This window comes from Suncus etruscus, chromosome 15 (genome assembly GCF_024139225.1).
Source record: "Suncus etruscus isolate mSunEtr1 chromosome 15, mSunEtr1.pri.cur, whole genome shotgun sequence".
In the NCBI taxonomy this organism is placed as follows: domain Eukaryota; kingdom Metazoa; phylum Chordata; class Mammalia; order Eulipotyphla; family Soricidae; genus Suncus; species Suncus etruscus.
This window is the reverse complement of record NC_064862.1, coordinates 66,407,993-66,423,730: the sequence shown is the minus strand read 5'-3', so window position 1 is coordinate 66,423,730 and position 15,738 is coordinate 66,407,993. Positions and strand designations below refer to the sequence as shown.

Genomic DNA, 15,738 nt, shown 5'->3' with positions numbered 1-15,738 from the left:
ATCATGGCATGTTGGTACAGGTAGTAGTGGGCCTGTAAAACCGGGCCGAGAATCTGCCTGCTCTCTCACCATGAGTTGGGGAAGGGACACCTCTATGCCCACACTGTGTCCCCAGCAGGTGCACTTGGGAGCTGGGCTCCACTTTGCCTATGTAAGGTGCCTCTGGACACAGGCACAGTGTGAGCTGTGGTATGAATGGATGCTACCCCGGCCTTCTGCCTTCTCTGCAGGCTCTACAAGCTCTTCCCTGTGTGAACACTGGGTGAGCCGGCTCCCAGGGAGCAAGCAAGCCAGCGTGACCTCCGCGGCCTCATCCAGACGCACCTCGCTGGCCTCGCTGTCGGAGTCTGTGGAAATGACTGGGGAGAGGAGTGAAGATGATGGTGAGTGTCCACCAGGCCCTCTCCTCTTTGGGGATGAAGGCCTGGCAAGACTGTACAGCGGTGGGCTCTGACCCCTAACCCGAGCCAAACAGCTCTGCTCCTCCCCCGGCAGGACCACTTTAGACTGGCCATGCTGCCGGTGGGAGTTCTGGGAGAACGCTGGGTTCTGGCCCAGGAGCCTGTTCTTGGGGGCACCTATGGTAGATGAGAAAGGGCAGCTGGCAGGAGGGAGCCAAGAGTGCAGTTTCTGGACCAGGCTTTGACTTGTCTTCCTGCTGTGCTCCCATCACCGTATGGGGCGGGGCTGCTTCTAAGGCGGTTGTGGAAGAAGAAGCTTGTGGTTGGCTGGCAGAGCAGTTCCTGGCCTGTGAGACCCCCTGACTTTCCGCCTAGCCCAGCCTCTCTTTATGAACTGGGTACTTGCTGGACTCTGTTCTTTGAATTAGCTGCTTTGTTCAGCAGTTCTGGAGGGTGCCCATGGAAGAACCTATTACCCCTCGAACTCCCCAGCTGTACTGCCATGCCTGTTCCGGGTTTTGCACACATTTTTGTGGGAGTCCCAAGTTGCACAGGAGAGGTGTGTCCCTGTTCTTTTTTTCCATGGCTCCATCCATACCTGAGTTGGCTCTCACAGTGTAACGTGGGATATTGCGGGGCGGGGCGGGGGGAGGTGTCCTGGATGGGTGGACATAGTTCTGGCTCCTGTGACAATTGTGCAGTTGGGAGCAGGAACCTCACACTAAGCCCCCGTATCCTTAGTCCCACAGAGCAGCTGTTTGGTCACATCTCCCTCCCTGAGGCCTCCTGTCCCCTTCCCTCTGCTTCCTGGCTCCAGTGGTCACTGGGACATTATTGTTCTGCATTACACAGTTCTCTCTGCTCTCTGCTCAGGTGGCTTCTCCACTCGGCCCTTCGTGAGAAGCGTCCAGCGGCAGAGCTTGTCATCCCGGTCCTCCGTTACCAGCCCTTTGGCTGTGAATGAGAACTGCATTCGGCCCTCATGGTCGTTGTCAGCAAAGCTACAGTTACGCTCAAGCTCCCCGTCCCGCTTCCCGGGGGACTCCCCAATTCACTCATCTGCCTCCACGCTGGAGAAGATTGGAGAGGCCGCGGATGACAAGGTCTCCATATCCTGCTTTGGGAGCCTGAGGAATCTTTCCAGCACCTTCCAGGAGGCAGGCGAGAGCCACAGCCGGCGTGAGCAACGGGCGGCAGGCCGGGCACCCTTGGCGGTCATGGAAGGTGTATTCAGGGATGAAACTGCCTCCCGCCCACCTAACCCCAGGGCCCTTGATGCACAGAGCCCAAACTCAGCACAAGGGGGCTGTTCGCCCCCCGATTCAGACCCATTTGATAACAACAACCAGATCGCCTATGTGGATCAGAGTGATTCTGTTGACAGCTCTCCTGTCAAGGACATGAAACCCCCAGCCCCGCCTGGCCCTCCCGCCAAGAAACCTGACAGCACAGCCAAGAAGCCCCCCAGTTCCCGTAGCACTGCGGAACCTGAGAGGAGCCTACGAAGAGGGAGGCCTGTCCTGACCAGCCAGGACTCGTCTGTGTCCAGCACATCCCCATCCTCGCCAGTTCCTGTGAAGGCCTCACTCAAGCCCACTCGCTCCCGAAGCAAGGCTGAGTCCTCTGCCCGGGCTACTGGGCGGCATTCCTCCGCCGGGCCAGCTCATCCCAGGAAGGAGACCTCACCCAGACCCCATGACCCTGTGTTGTCCCCCGTGTCCCAGAAGCCCAGATCTGCTGCTGCCCTGGTCCACTCGCCAGCCTCCACCCCTGCCAAGAAGGCCTCGAGCCCTGCCCCACGGGCTTCGTGCCCACCTGGGAAGAGCAGGACTTCGGAGTGGAGCCTGAGCCGAGAAGGCTCCAGGCAGAGTCTCACCTCCGAGCGGGGCAGCCTCACCTCCAGCTCCAAGCCCACCTCACCTCGAGGGAGCCAAGCCCGCGCCGGGGAGGGCCGTGGGGACGCCAAGCATGTGCGCAGCAACTCCATGGCAAGTCTACGCTCTCCAGGCACTGGCACACGCTCAGGCCTGAAGAGGGACAGCAAGTCGGAGGACAAGGGACTGTCCTTCTTCAAGTCGGCCCTGCGGCAGAAGGAGACGCGCCGTTCCACTGACCTGGGCAAGACGGCCCTGTTGGCCAGGAGGGCTAGCGGAAGCTCTGGGCGGGCAGGCGCCAAGACCACAGGGGACGACAAGACCGAGAAAGGCCATGCGCCTCCGGCTTCCCAGCAGCTGCATGCCGTGGGCAAGGAGCCGTCTGCCTCCAAGGAGGCTGTGCCCACGAAACATTCCCTGCTGTCCACCCGTAGATCAAAGTCCATTCAGCTGGAGGCGGGGGTGCCGTCGTCTCCCGGAGGGCGGCAAGCTGTGGCAGAGAAGTCCACCACCAAGCTGTCTTCTAAAAGCATGCATGCCTCTTCGAGGCCTTCCCCGAAGCCTCGGTGATACTCCGGCTTTGAGGATTTGAGCTATAATGATGTTGCTTTATTTATTTAGAGTCCCTCTTCCGTCCCTCCCACCAAAACCCCTGCCTTTCTTCAACCCATCCTTCCCGCTTTTGTATCTTTTGAGTCTTGTGCTTGATTCTGTGTGTGTGCGCGTGTGAGAGCGTGAGACAAGTTTCATTGCAGTTTGTTACAAGCGTCGCCTTATTCTGCCACTGAACCAAATAACAGCCATAGGCAAAAGCATCGATACTAAGCTCACTGGATTATTGTAGGCAACACCCCCTGGACAGTCCCTTTATTTAGCAGCTGTAAATATATCTTTCTAGAGAACTCGAATGACTTTTGCCAGACGCCAGGGCTCGGAAATCTCTGAACCACTTACGCGATGGCTCACATGCGCTGCGGATGGTGGAATTACTTGACTGGGGTTCCACCTCCGCAGGGTCTGGCCCTTGTGGCACATCATAATGTGGCACAGGGACCTCTACAAACTGTGACACTTAACAGTGGAAAAACGAGGGAAAACTGTTGCTTTCTGCACTTTGGCCCCTTCTGCCAGTCTTTGTAAAGGGCAGTATTTTCACACTAATGTTTCTCAGGTATATAATATATATCTACTCAGCTAGTCTAGGAGGGGGTGTGGGGCAGGGAACTAAGGTGGGGAGGTGCCCCCCCCACTCAGGTCACTCCCCACCAGTAGAGGTTCTTGGAGGTCCAAGTCTTTCAAGACCTTCAAAGATGTGTGTCCCTTAAGTTGTCTGCCTTCTTGGGATATGTCCCACTGAGTGGCAAAATTGGAAGCCCGAAGGCCAGTTACTGAGAGTTTGTTATTTTTCATTCTAAACAATGGGCTTTTGGGATTTTGAAATGTTAACAATGTGGTTAATACCTTTGAAAGATTCCTGGGTGTGGCGGGAGGATGTTCCCAGTGAAGGCCCTCATTTCTCTCCCAGTGCCAGTTCCCTCCCTGCCTCTTCTGATCATCTTGTAGTATACAGAGGAAAAGGCACGTGAGAGTCCCCAGACAGAATGTCAGTGGTGACATCAGGGTGGTGCGTGGCAAGTGTGACATGTATGACACGCCTGCTTCTGCCTGCAGCCTCTCTGACTGCTTTTTGACAACTAGTTTATTTTCTTCTCTGTGCTTTAGCATTGACTCTTACCCCGAGCTCACAAGCAGGACTGGTGCATGTTCTTCTGGCACTGTCACTGTAAACTGCATTGCTTGTTTAGGAGAAAGAAATGGGGTGGAGTGGGGGGGTCCTCACAAAAACCTCACAGAAAAATCCCACAGTTTTCCAAGCTTTTTGCAAGTGTCCTGACAAATTTTAGGGATTTTTGTTTGTTTTCCTTTTTTTTTTTTAAATATCAGGGTAGTCCTGATTGTCTTAGGATAGCATTTGTCACTTTGCCATGAAATACAGCATGCTAAGTTTGTATGTTTGTAAATAATTACTTTTTTTTAGTCATAGACTCTTCAAGTTCTTCCTGAACTCTTGGTGCACAAACCCCTTTAATCTCTCCCTCTGCAGTGTTGCTGGATATGGAGTAACTGAGCACAAGCACTGCTCTGAATTCTGCACTGCTGCTCCCTATCCTCCTCCCCTCCTTTTGTCCTCTTCCCTTCCCTCACACCTCCCCTCCCTCCCAACATTTCCAGTAGGTTACTTAATTTAATTTTGCTGCTTATTTGAGCATTAGCAGGGAACTTGCAAGCCTGGAGACCATTTATGTGAGGGCAGCTGGAATTTGAGCCCTCATAACGTTGTAGATACTCTTCAGCCTTGTGAAAGTTCCTGCAGTGCTCCTTGGAATTCATGTAACCTGAGCCCCATTCCTCACCACTTGGCCCTGTGCTCACATCACCGGGTGTCTGTCCTTGTCCCCTGTCCCAACCTCTGGTTTCCCAGAGCAGCCTTCCTGTCCTCTGCTGTGCTGGGCCATTCTGGGCTCGGCCCCATTGATACAACAGTTACAGACAGCCCCATCAGTGTTGAGCCACTGCTAGTTTTTTCTGTATGACTATTTTCTTTAAAAAAAAAAAAAAAAAAAAGTGATATGGGGACTATATCAGGAGTGGACATTCAATTTGACATTTAGTTTTAATTCTTTCTTTAATAGGTAAATCTCATTGGAAATCTTTCTGAAGCCACCTTAGAATTATAGTTTGACCACACAAAGGATCTCAATAATGTATTGTGGGGGTTGGGGGGACTTTAATCAGTTAAGCATCAGTAGAAACTAGTTTAATTTTTACAGCGGTAAATTAAAGAAAACTATGAATACCCCCCAGAATGGATTTTCCATCATGTCTGATGTTTGTAAAAAAAAAAAATAAACTCTGACAGAGTCTTTTCATTTTCCTAGAAATAAGTTTTCAGTATCTGTAAGCTGCATATATGTTTGGGATCTAGTTAACTCATGTCTCACATGTAAAGGGAAGGAGACCAGGAAGCATTGTGAGCATTGTCAAGGCATCTTGGAATGCTTCAGCGTTTGTACCTGAAGAAAGTTCATCCCCAACTTAGTACTACTTTAAGCCACAGAAAAAGATATTTTGCCCCAAAGTGAAAGTATAAAGTCTCTTAGAAGAAAATTGTTACTTGGTTTGAATCTGTTCCTTGGTTGGGTCAGAAACTTGTGTGTGCTTAGTGGGCTGTGCTGTGATATTTGGCACACTGAAGGCATCTGTCTATTTCTGAGGGGAGAGAAGGGAAGGCTCTGTTTCTGAGGGGAAGGGAGGCCTGGCCATCTCTTAAATCCTGAGAGTAGGGGAGGCCTTATCTTTCTGTCTCTGAGGGAAGAGGAGAGATCCGGGTGTCTTGTTTCTAGGATAAATTGGAGCCTCCTCAGCATCATCTAGTGAGCATCTATGATGTGTATTTCCCTCTTTCCTTGTCCTGTGACATTTAGTTCACCACTGAGGCTGTGTCGGTCCTTAGAGCCCAACGATTTGCCTTTTGTGAGGTGGAAGCTCAAGACAGCTGTCATCTCACGTTCTCCCAAGACCATTTGCCTAGCCCTTTTGTATTTTTTCATCTGGAAAATACCATAAATTGACAGTCCTGTGGTGTGTGTGTGTATGGGCTCAGTAGCAGTGGTTCTGGAATGTTGGTGACAAGCTCAAATGCCGCCTTCCCCATGAGGTGGCCATGAGTCCTGCGTGTAAGTTCTTTTCTCATTGCTCCTGCATTCTGCCAGCCTCGCTTGAGGGGTTGCTCTGCTGACCAGGCCGGCCACACTCTAAGAATTGGTGCCTTGGGAGAGCTGCCAGTGGACCTGAGGTGTCACATTCATCCCATGGGTGACACTTCTGACTGGAAGTACAGCACATGGATGCTGGTGGATCAGCTAAGATTCGTGGCTCTCCTGAGCAAGTCTGTTCTGGAAACCCCAAGTGCTCTTCCTCATCTCTGGACACATTTTTAGTCTTGTACCCACTTCACCAGACAGCTGTCTCTACTGCCTAGGGGTTGAAAATTTATTATGAAGTCCCTGTTCTTTAGAATGTCCTTTCTATGAGATGGAGGGATTGAGGGGTTGTGGTCAAAGAAGATAATCTTTCCTCTAGACTTAAAATATGGGGAAAATATAGCTGGATATAAAGGAGACTGCAGTGGTGACCTTTCGGGGAGCAGAGAGGAGCTCGGAACCTAGATCCTTCTTTTCGAATAAACACTTTACAAAGGAGATGGATATCTGACATTACATTTTATTCTGACATGGCTAAGCCATTGAAGTTCTTTTTCCCTCAAGTAGAATGTTGTGATTCCTGGGTGAAAAATGATTTGTTTTTGGGTTGGATTTTTTAGATAGCACGCAGATCATAAGCACAGTTTTAATAATTTGCAGTGAAGTGCAGTGGCCTTCATATTTTGTGGAATGAAGTGCAGCCTTTGTGGGCTGCCTTGGGCCGGTATTGGAAGCAGCAAAGTGGCTGTTACTATGCAGGCTGGTTTTTATTTCTTAACGGGTATCATGTAGCTATGCCTGACCACAGATTTATGGGGGAAATCTACTTTCTGTGAACACCAAATGTCTTGTTCTGCCTTTTGATCAACTCCCAAACTATTTGTTTCTGCAGCTGCATTTTGAACATGGCTGATTTTTTTCCCCCTTCCAAGTTATGAAAACAATATTTTTGCATGGCTTCTCTCTAACCCAGAAAGCATGCTCATTACCTATGCAAGGAACTAATAAATAGAGACTACACTAAATACAAATTTTTTTTCTTGAAAAGATACTTTGATTGTAGAGCTCTATTTTTGAACTTGTAATTTTTTTTTAATGTGGCATCTCTAGAAGAACATGAATGTGCGTGCTTGTTTTGCCTTGCACGTGTTTCTCTGTCCAATTTCTTTTTCCTTTGTGGCAAGATTGTGTGTAAAATAAGTATTTTTCAAGCAGGAGTGAAACTATACTGATTTATATACTGCATTTAGCCCGAAGACTTTCTTAAAGTATTTTGTTCTAAAAATAACCTGCCATTTTCTATAGATTTTAATTTTTTGTAACTTCTAGGGTTCTATTGTGGTCACAGGAAGAGAATGTGGCGCGCAATTTTAAAACGCTTTTTTAGAGACCTCACTGGATAAACCTGGGAGCTTTCTAGCCTCTTCACAGTAAGACTAAGCTTACAGGGAAGTATCAGATAGAGGGATTGTTCTAGATCCATCCCACATTCCTTTGGAGGGTGTTTCCAGGTGTGGGAGCAGGGAGACCCTGGCAGTCTGAGGGGGACTTTTCCAGTCTCATACCCACACTCCACGAAGTCTTTCTCTGCTGAGGAGTGATATTCTACAGTTCACTGGAATCAATTGAACTTCAGGCACTCCTGGGTAGATTGAAGCAGAGCTTCCTCAGCTACTAGGCCTCTTGGAACACCTTCATGCTTTTGATTCAGGGTCAGAATTGAGAGACCCCTCGTTCCACACCCCACACGATTAAAAGCTGAAGCCAGAATCACTGCCATCCAAGCCCTCTGAACACCTCCGCCCTCTGCTTTGGGAGAGAAAAAAGGAAGAGAAATTGCTGTCAGAGTCTGCTTTGAATCCGAGGGGACCTGTCTGTCAGAGGGAGTTCCTGCATTGGGGGTGGGGGGGAATCTATTGGGGACCTCTTTGTTGGAAGTTTTCTGTCTGGGGGTTGGTGCCCTTGGGTTGGCCCACACTAGCCAGATAAATGGCAGTTGGTCTGCACCTTACAGGAGTTATGGGCCAGTCTCTTCCCACTCTCCCCAGCTACCACTGGGGAGCCTGTCATCTGGGGTACAAAGACTGGGAGACTCAGGCCTACCTTTAACGGAGATCAACTAGTTGTCTGGTCATTCTCACAGCTCACTGCCCCACAATTGCCGATTTAGCTCTGCTCACAGTCTAGTTTCAAGATGAAGGTTTAGTTTCCAAATGGATATGAAGCATTTTTAAGCAGGAGTCTTTGGGGGGAGTGTCATTGAAAAACTAAATAACCAGAACGTTGGCAGAATGTGTCCCTTTGGAGGCAGATGGTTTAAATCTGCTGAGCTGAGGACACATCTTTCAAACAGCCTGCACGAGGGTGGCTGCCACCAAAGTGGACCGTGAAGCTCAGTTTGGAGGAGTAAAGATGGTGGAAGATCCCAACATGGAAAGAAAAGGTTCTCTCTCACTCAAAAGGCCACTTGAGATGGGCTAGCTGTGGTCATAAATGCAATGTGAACTTTTTAGATGTCATCCTAAATTCAGGTTTTGGTCGGGGCAGCTGGTGGGAAAGGAGGATGGTGCTTCTAGGGCTCGGATGGATGTCTATTTGCTGGCCTAGAGAGCGCTGCTGTCAACTGAGCCTCTCATCCCTGGTTCAGAGGGACAAAGACCATTCCTTGACGGGACCCATTTCCACACGGGAATTCCTGTTGTCTTGGGACTGCATGTCCTGTGGCTATACACAGAAGCACCCTGGCATTGCTCACAATCCTGGCCTGTTGCTATTCCCTCTCTGTACAGTGTCTCTGCAGGGCTGGAAGAAAATTGTGTCAAATGGTTCTAGGACAAGTGCACGAGGTGCGTCTCAGACTTTTTTGTTATTTATTTGTATGTTTTATTATTCCAGGTGTATGCACTTTTAAGAAGCAGAATTTCTATTTTTATGTTGAAAACATTTTATTTCGGGAACAGCCACTGATTATTATAGTCTACAGTTGGAATTAAGAGAAAAGTGGAAGATTGTAACTAAATATAATAAATTTATTACTTGCTGCCCTCTTCAAGACATTCTTTTTGCCCCTTGCCAGCCTGTAGTTTTCTTTTTTCCTGTGATTAACTTTGGAAACTAGATAACATAAAATACTGTGACCTGTACAGAATACTTTTAAATCATGCCATTAAAAGAATGTGAGGGCCAGAGTGATAGTACAGTGGGTAGGGCATTTGCCTTGCATGCAGTTGATGTGTTTGATCCCCAGCATCCCCCGGCCCTGCCAGGATTGATCCCTGAACTCAGAGCCAGAAGTAAGCCCTGAGCACCCTGAGCCCTAACAACAACAAAAAAAGTGAAAGATAAAGAAACACACTAACATTTCAGCACAAACAAAACAATCACATCCTTAATTTTCACAGACAGGAAATGTGAAATTTTTGCAATTGGGGATTGGTCCCAACTTTATCCAAGAGATGATTTTCTTGAGGGACTGTGAACTAGGGAACACTTCAGTCTGGGCCAGAGTGATCATATAGCAGGGAGGGTGCTAACTTTGCATACAGCCAGCCTTGGCTTGATCCCCAGCTCACTGGAGTGATCTCTGAGCACAGAGCCAGTAGTGAACCCTATGCACCACTGAGTGGGGCCCCCAGATTAAAAATCGGATTCTGATTCAATCCTAGTGGGTGCTCAGTAGTTGGTGTTATTTCTGTCTTACCGTGATGGGAGGAACTCAACATAGTGTGGTGTGGAGAGAACCATAATAGCTGTCTCTAGACCCTTTTTACTTTTTTGCTGTTTAAAGCCATCCTGGCCTGAGACCACTCTCCCTAGCCTAGGTCCTTCGGATAGGACTCTTTGGGAGGGCGTCATGTCAAAAATGACCACTGGGGGGCACTAAAGACCGCCATTACCAATGCTGCCAACTCCTAGAGCGCATGCTCTCAGTTTGAGTCTGGGGAAGCCCAGTTAGTACAGACACCCCCAGCCACGGTTTTTCTTCGCAGTGGAAAAACTGCAGGTCACAGGGAAGACCTCCTAAAGCCCAGCGTCCTGGAGTGGTGACAGGAAGACTGTTCTTGAAGGCTATGGACCCTCCCCGGTGGCATGGAGCCCTCCCAGGACACAGCGCTCTAGAGTCCCAGTTGTAAGGACAAAGTCTGCCTTTGGCTTCTGCATGGAGCGGAGCCTGTGCAGACAGTTCAGGAAGTTCCTTGTGCCCAGCGTGTGTGTGTGTGTGGCTTTGCAATAGCCTCAGTGTGTGTGTGTATGGGGGGGGGCTTTGCAATAGCCTCACAGCTGTTCCCGGGCCATGCCACAAGTCTTGAAAGATTCCAGGACTCTAACCCAGCGGTTGTGCCCGCATACTCCCGCTATGGCCCCCGCACCCCATTCAGCTCCCCAGTGCTCCCGGCCCATCTTGGCTTTTCCTTACTGGGTTTCTGACTCTAGCAGCCCCACACTCTCAGCTTTCACCCCTTGGAGTAGGCCTGAACTACCTCAAGGGTTCTCTGGTTTGTATTGATTCTGTCTTGCCAATGACATGTTTGCCATGTAGAGAGGACAGGGCTTGGTGGCAGGGCCATCTGGGTCTCACCTCAAGCCAGCCTCAAGGCTGGCTTTGGTGTACTGAGATGGGCCGGCACTGACTGGGCTCTTTCTCCAGGATAGCTGGGGATGGTGTGCATGAGACCACCCATAGGGTACAAATTTGGCCCCCCGTGATGCAGGGATGGTGTCTGATTTGACGTCTCAGCATGAGGAAGGGAAGACTGGGTCAGCAAGGGGTCAGTGTGGGCCAGGGAGGGTGGCACCAACTGTTGGTACCCAGATTTATCAAATTGACACAGAAGGGACTTTTTCATGGTTTCACTCAAAACTGAAGCCCGAGGATACCACCTTGTGTGAATGCTGACAGGCACATAACATGACAGCACAGGTGATAAGTCTCAGGGCATTCCTTCACTCATGTCCTTCCCTCAGAACAGAGCCCCCTTCCGGGCACTTCCGGTGGGCTAACTTGTAGAGTAGCTCTGAGATGCCCATGACTTTTTGTTTGGTTTTAGGGCCATATCTGGCTATGCTCAGGGATTACTCCTGGGTTTACACTCGAATCACTCCTGAGGATGCTTAAGGGACCCTCTGAGGTGCCGGGGTTGAGCCCAAATTGAATACATACAAGGCAAATGCCTTCCCCACTGTATTATCAGCCACTGTCCACACCACTTGTCTCAGATGCCTTGCACTCTCCCACACTTCTTTTTTGTCCTCCGCTTTCACGATTGTCCCATCCACCGACGCTCCTGGCTTGACCCTACTACCTAGAAGCTGCAGCACATCTGCGGGGAATCGTGGCACCCGGGTCACAGAAGAATGTGCAGGGAATGGTGTTGACAGAGGCCATTGGAGCCTGGAACCACTTCTCAGATGAGGGGGTGGGGGGGAGAGAGAAATGGCTGGTGCTTTCAAAAACCCTCACAGGATGCTGGACAGGCAAGTGGGGAGAGGAAAGGAGAGAAGCTGGAGAGACCCTCGATTCGGACATTTGTCCTGGAGTGAACAGGAATCCAGGAGAGATGCTTCATTTAGGGCAACTTGTGCCCTGACATCATCTCCATGGCAACGGCCCTGCAGGAATCTGGGTGATGCCTTGGGAAGTGCTGACCAACTTGGGTTGTGCGGGGTGGCAGAGGGAATGGAGGAGGATCCCAGAGGGTGCTCACAGGCCCCAGAGGCTGCCGGCTGCCAGGTTGCAGCTCTGGCACCACCACTTCCTGGCCTCATAGGTCTGCAGGCAGCTTCTTGGCAGTTCCGCTGCTGCCTTGTCAGCCTAGAATTTCTCCAGAGGTTTCCAGGCTGACGTGGGGCAGTTGGTTTATTGACATTGATCGAAATGGCTCGTGTGTTTGAGTCTGTCTGGGATCTTGCTATTTCTTCCATGTGGTTTCTGTTTCTTACTCCTTTTTCGCTTCTAAATTTCAAGTCAGTTAAACATTGGCTAAGTCCACTGTCTCCCTTTGTCTCCCTTCTTCCCGCCTCCTCTTCTGGAGGGTCTGAACCCAGGGCTTCTTGCTTTGCTGAGAGACTCAGCCCCAGCCCTGGTGATTCATTTGCTTATGATATTAAAGTGAGTCCTTGTGATTTTAATGTATGCTCTTGATGAATCAGAATTGAAGAAAGAGCAAGGGAATGTAGCTCAGTAGTTAGAGCACTTGTCTTGGCTGTGTAAAGCCCTGGCTTCAATTTCTGGTACCACCAAAGCAAAACCCAAAGAAAAATGAATGCATGTTCCATTTTACGGCCTTAGGAGATTATAATTCCACTTTCCTCTATCCCCCCATTTGTGAATGTGAAGCCTTTTAATTCTGTGTCCATGTATCTGTACATGCCTTTCTGTGTGCATACATCTATCAGTACATACATATGTGTAGTAAAATGCTGGCTGTGAGTTAAAGTATATATAGTTACAAACATGTAAGAAGTATAAAATATATGACACTGGGCCCAGAGTGATAGCACTGTAGGTAGGGTGTTGCCTTGTATGCACCTGAACCTGGGTTCTATTTCATCTGGTTTCCCTGAGCCTGCCAGCAGTGATTACTGAGCTCAGGGCCAAAAAGAATCCCTGAGCCTCACCAGGTGTGGCCCCAATACAAGACAAAATGCATGGACACGTCATTGATAAGAGGAATAATACTTAGATTTTGTGGTATTTCATTGTTCTTTATTCATTTCTGTATTTAACTGTTTCTGTCTATGGTGATTTTTCTTTTTGCCTAAAGTATTCCCTGTAGTATTTTTCCCCAATCTGTAATTCTCATTCCTCATTTTCTGTGTATTCCTCATTTTCTGTTTTTGTTTTGAGCCACACCTGGCTGTGTTCAGGGCTTACTCCTGGCTCTGAGCTCAGGGATCACTCTGGCAGGGAGTTTCTAGAGGAGTTGCAAATCAGGCTCAGAAATCTCACTTCTGCATCCCCTGCTTTTAATGGCACATTGTGTGGCCACACTGCTGGGTTACACTGGCACGACTGCAGCTGAAGTGACAAACTGGTGCCATGCCTAAGGAACCCAGTTGCCTCCCTCTGACTCACAACTCCACAGACCCTGCACCTTCTGGACCACATAGCAGCGTCCATGATTTTAATACTGACATCCCAGTAGAAATACACTAAACTAGATGTGAAATTATCATAGAAGATACCTAGCTCAACAAATAAAGTGAACATCAGAATGAACAACTAGCAATGAACAGCTTAGTAAACTTTTAGACACTGACATCAAGACTCCATTGCGAGTTATGACAATTTTCACAGATTTTTAATGACGTTTTTTCCCATAATTCCATTACCATTTAATTGTAGCAAATAATACGGAGTAACTTATTCATACCTGCCACATGGGAAGACTTGGGGAAAATTGGAAAACTGGCACAATGGTGGAGGGAATGTCACGCTGATGGTGGGATGGATGTTGGAACATGGAATGCCAGAAATGTGTATGAGCTGTAAAGCAGTGTTTAAAATAAATTTATTTAAAGTTTTTTTTTTCTTGTTTGTTTTTGGGACATACCTGGTAGTGCTCTGAGGTTACTCCTGGATTTGTGCTCAGAAATTGCTCCTGGCAGGCTCGGAGGACCATATGGGATGCCGGGAATCAAACCCATATCTGTCCTGGGTAGGCTGCATGCAAGGCAAGCGCCCTACTGCTGTGCTATCTCTCTGACCCCTATAGTTTTTTTTTTTTAATATGCCCTGCCTCCCCTGGATCAAAAACCCAACTGCTGGATCACACTAGTTTGCCCACAGGGGTCCAAGCTCAGTCCCCATATTGCACTGGATGGTTGTTAAGTCACCCTGGTCCTCCAGCCCAGCACTGTCCTTGCTCTTCCTCACCAGGGCTGTCAAGGGAGAGTGGCCCAGCTTTCCCAGGTGTGGCACAGGTCTGATTACAGGGACTTTGTGGGCAAGAATCTCCACCAAAGTAATGTGCCTATCCAGGCAGGAGGCATCAAAATGATGATGCAACTGCCATCTTGTTCCCGGTGACATTCAGTACTAAGCCTGCCCACTGAGGCTGCGTTTCTTCTCCCCTTCAATGTGAGAATTTTCACATCTTTGGGGAGAAGGGGAGGACACATAGTCTCCTGTTTCTCTGCCCATGACCCACTCATGACTGTGTTTGACCCTGTGTCTCCGCAGACACTATTTTTAGGACTTGGTGCTTCTACTGCAATGGGACAGGCATCCACATGGCTCATGATGATGGCTCATGGCAGTCTGGCCTGGGAACCAGATCACCCTCCCCACTGCTGTGGCTTTGGGCCTCAGAGAAACTGATCATCCCTCTAGGAACTTCTGTGAAACTTGTTTCCCAAATCAGCCAAGCTCCACCTTGCTCCAAACAGCTTCCCTGAGGTGGGTCCAAGAACCTTAATTACCTGCCAGTACCCACTGGCCAGGTCAGTGGAGGGACATGCACAGCCACGGGCAGCCTCTGGCCAGGAAAACACTGAGGGTGGAGGAACTGGGTGTCTGATACTGTGTCAGTCTGGCACATGCAGGGGGCCTGTCCTCTGTTGCAAACAGCTTAGAATGGGTTCATGGGGTGCATGCATGCCTGGTCTCCAGCTGCCTGGAGCTGGAAAAGGAAGCATGAGAAGCTAGATTCAGGATCTGGTGCAAAAGAGGCTCAGGAGCTGGGAATCAGGGCTACAAAAAGCCAGTGGGCAGAGGGAGAGGGAAAGCACCCACCTCCAAGGCATCCTTAGTCCCAGGGTGCTTTGGGCTCCAATCTGTTTGGGTGTTGGCTTCCCTACCTGATCCGAAGGCATGTGGGAAAAAAACAGAAGGCATGTGGGAAAAAAACAGAGACAAACTCATCCGATGAAGAGAGCTGCAGGAAGGGGTTGGGGTCTGCTCTGTGCTCCCCAGCCAGACGTTGGTGGTCTTGAATGCAGCCTCATAGCTTGTTTGGTAAATAATGATATTGTTATAAATATTTTATAAAGTCCAGGGGCTTTGGCCCATGAAAAATGGATGAGGGCCAGTGTGGGAAGCATTGGCTGTGCCCGCCCCGACACCTGTTGGGGGGGGGGCTGATGAATGGCCAGAGAGAGCGACTCTGTGCTCTGGAGCTTCCATCCATCACTGGGGGTGGGGGGTGGGGTGGCTAGGGGAGGAGTCGTGGCCAGCATCGTGCCCTGTGTTTATTAGGCGCTGGAGCTGGGCGGCTGCAGGCCCCGCCTGATAAACGACTTTCATAAGCCTCCACTCGGGCGCGCCTTCCAGTAAGAAACTAATAACAATAATTAGATGTTTCTTAACCATTAATTTATTGTGTAACCTAGGCCCTGCTTGTGTGTGTGTGTGTGTGTGTGTGTGTGTGTGTGTGTGTGTGTGTGTGTGTGTGTGTGTGTGGTCGATGGAGGTGGCCTGCCAATCACTCCCATCCATATGGGCTGCCTCCCATTGAAGATAAATCCATGATCAGAAACCGGATGGAGAGGACACTTGTCCCCACTGAGAGCCCTGGTTACAACCTTTCACTCCTGCACTGGTTTAGCCCTGGGGTACAGCAGATGCAAAACCATGGCCACCAGGTGAGGAGGGGGAGGTATAAATCAGAAGATTGTGTAACCCGTGGTTCTGGCTCATTCGCTTTTGCCATTTTTGTAGACAAACCCACGTCTTTGCTGAGCAGCCTGAAACATTAATGC

The 15,738-nt window shown here is 49.4% G+C and overlaps 1 protein-coding gene across 1 annotated transcript in view; it reads left to right on the top strand.

Annotated features, from left to right (window-relative positions):
- USP31 (ubiquitin specific peptidase 31) overlaps positions 1–4,109 on the top strand; it is a 76,230-nt gene extending 72,121 nt beyond the window's left edge. Inside the window, 2 exon segments of the mRNA XM_049789491.1 lie at positions 231–383; positions 1,275–4,109. Of these exon segments, the coding sequence (XP_049645448.1) occupies positions 231–383; positions 1,275–2,845 (1,724 nt within the window). The 3' untranslated portion in view covers positions 2,846–4,109.
- Positions 4,110–15,738: the final 11,629 nt, after the last annotated feature.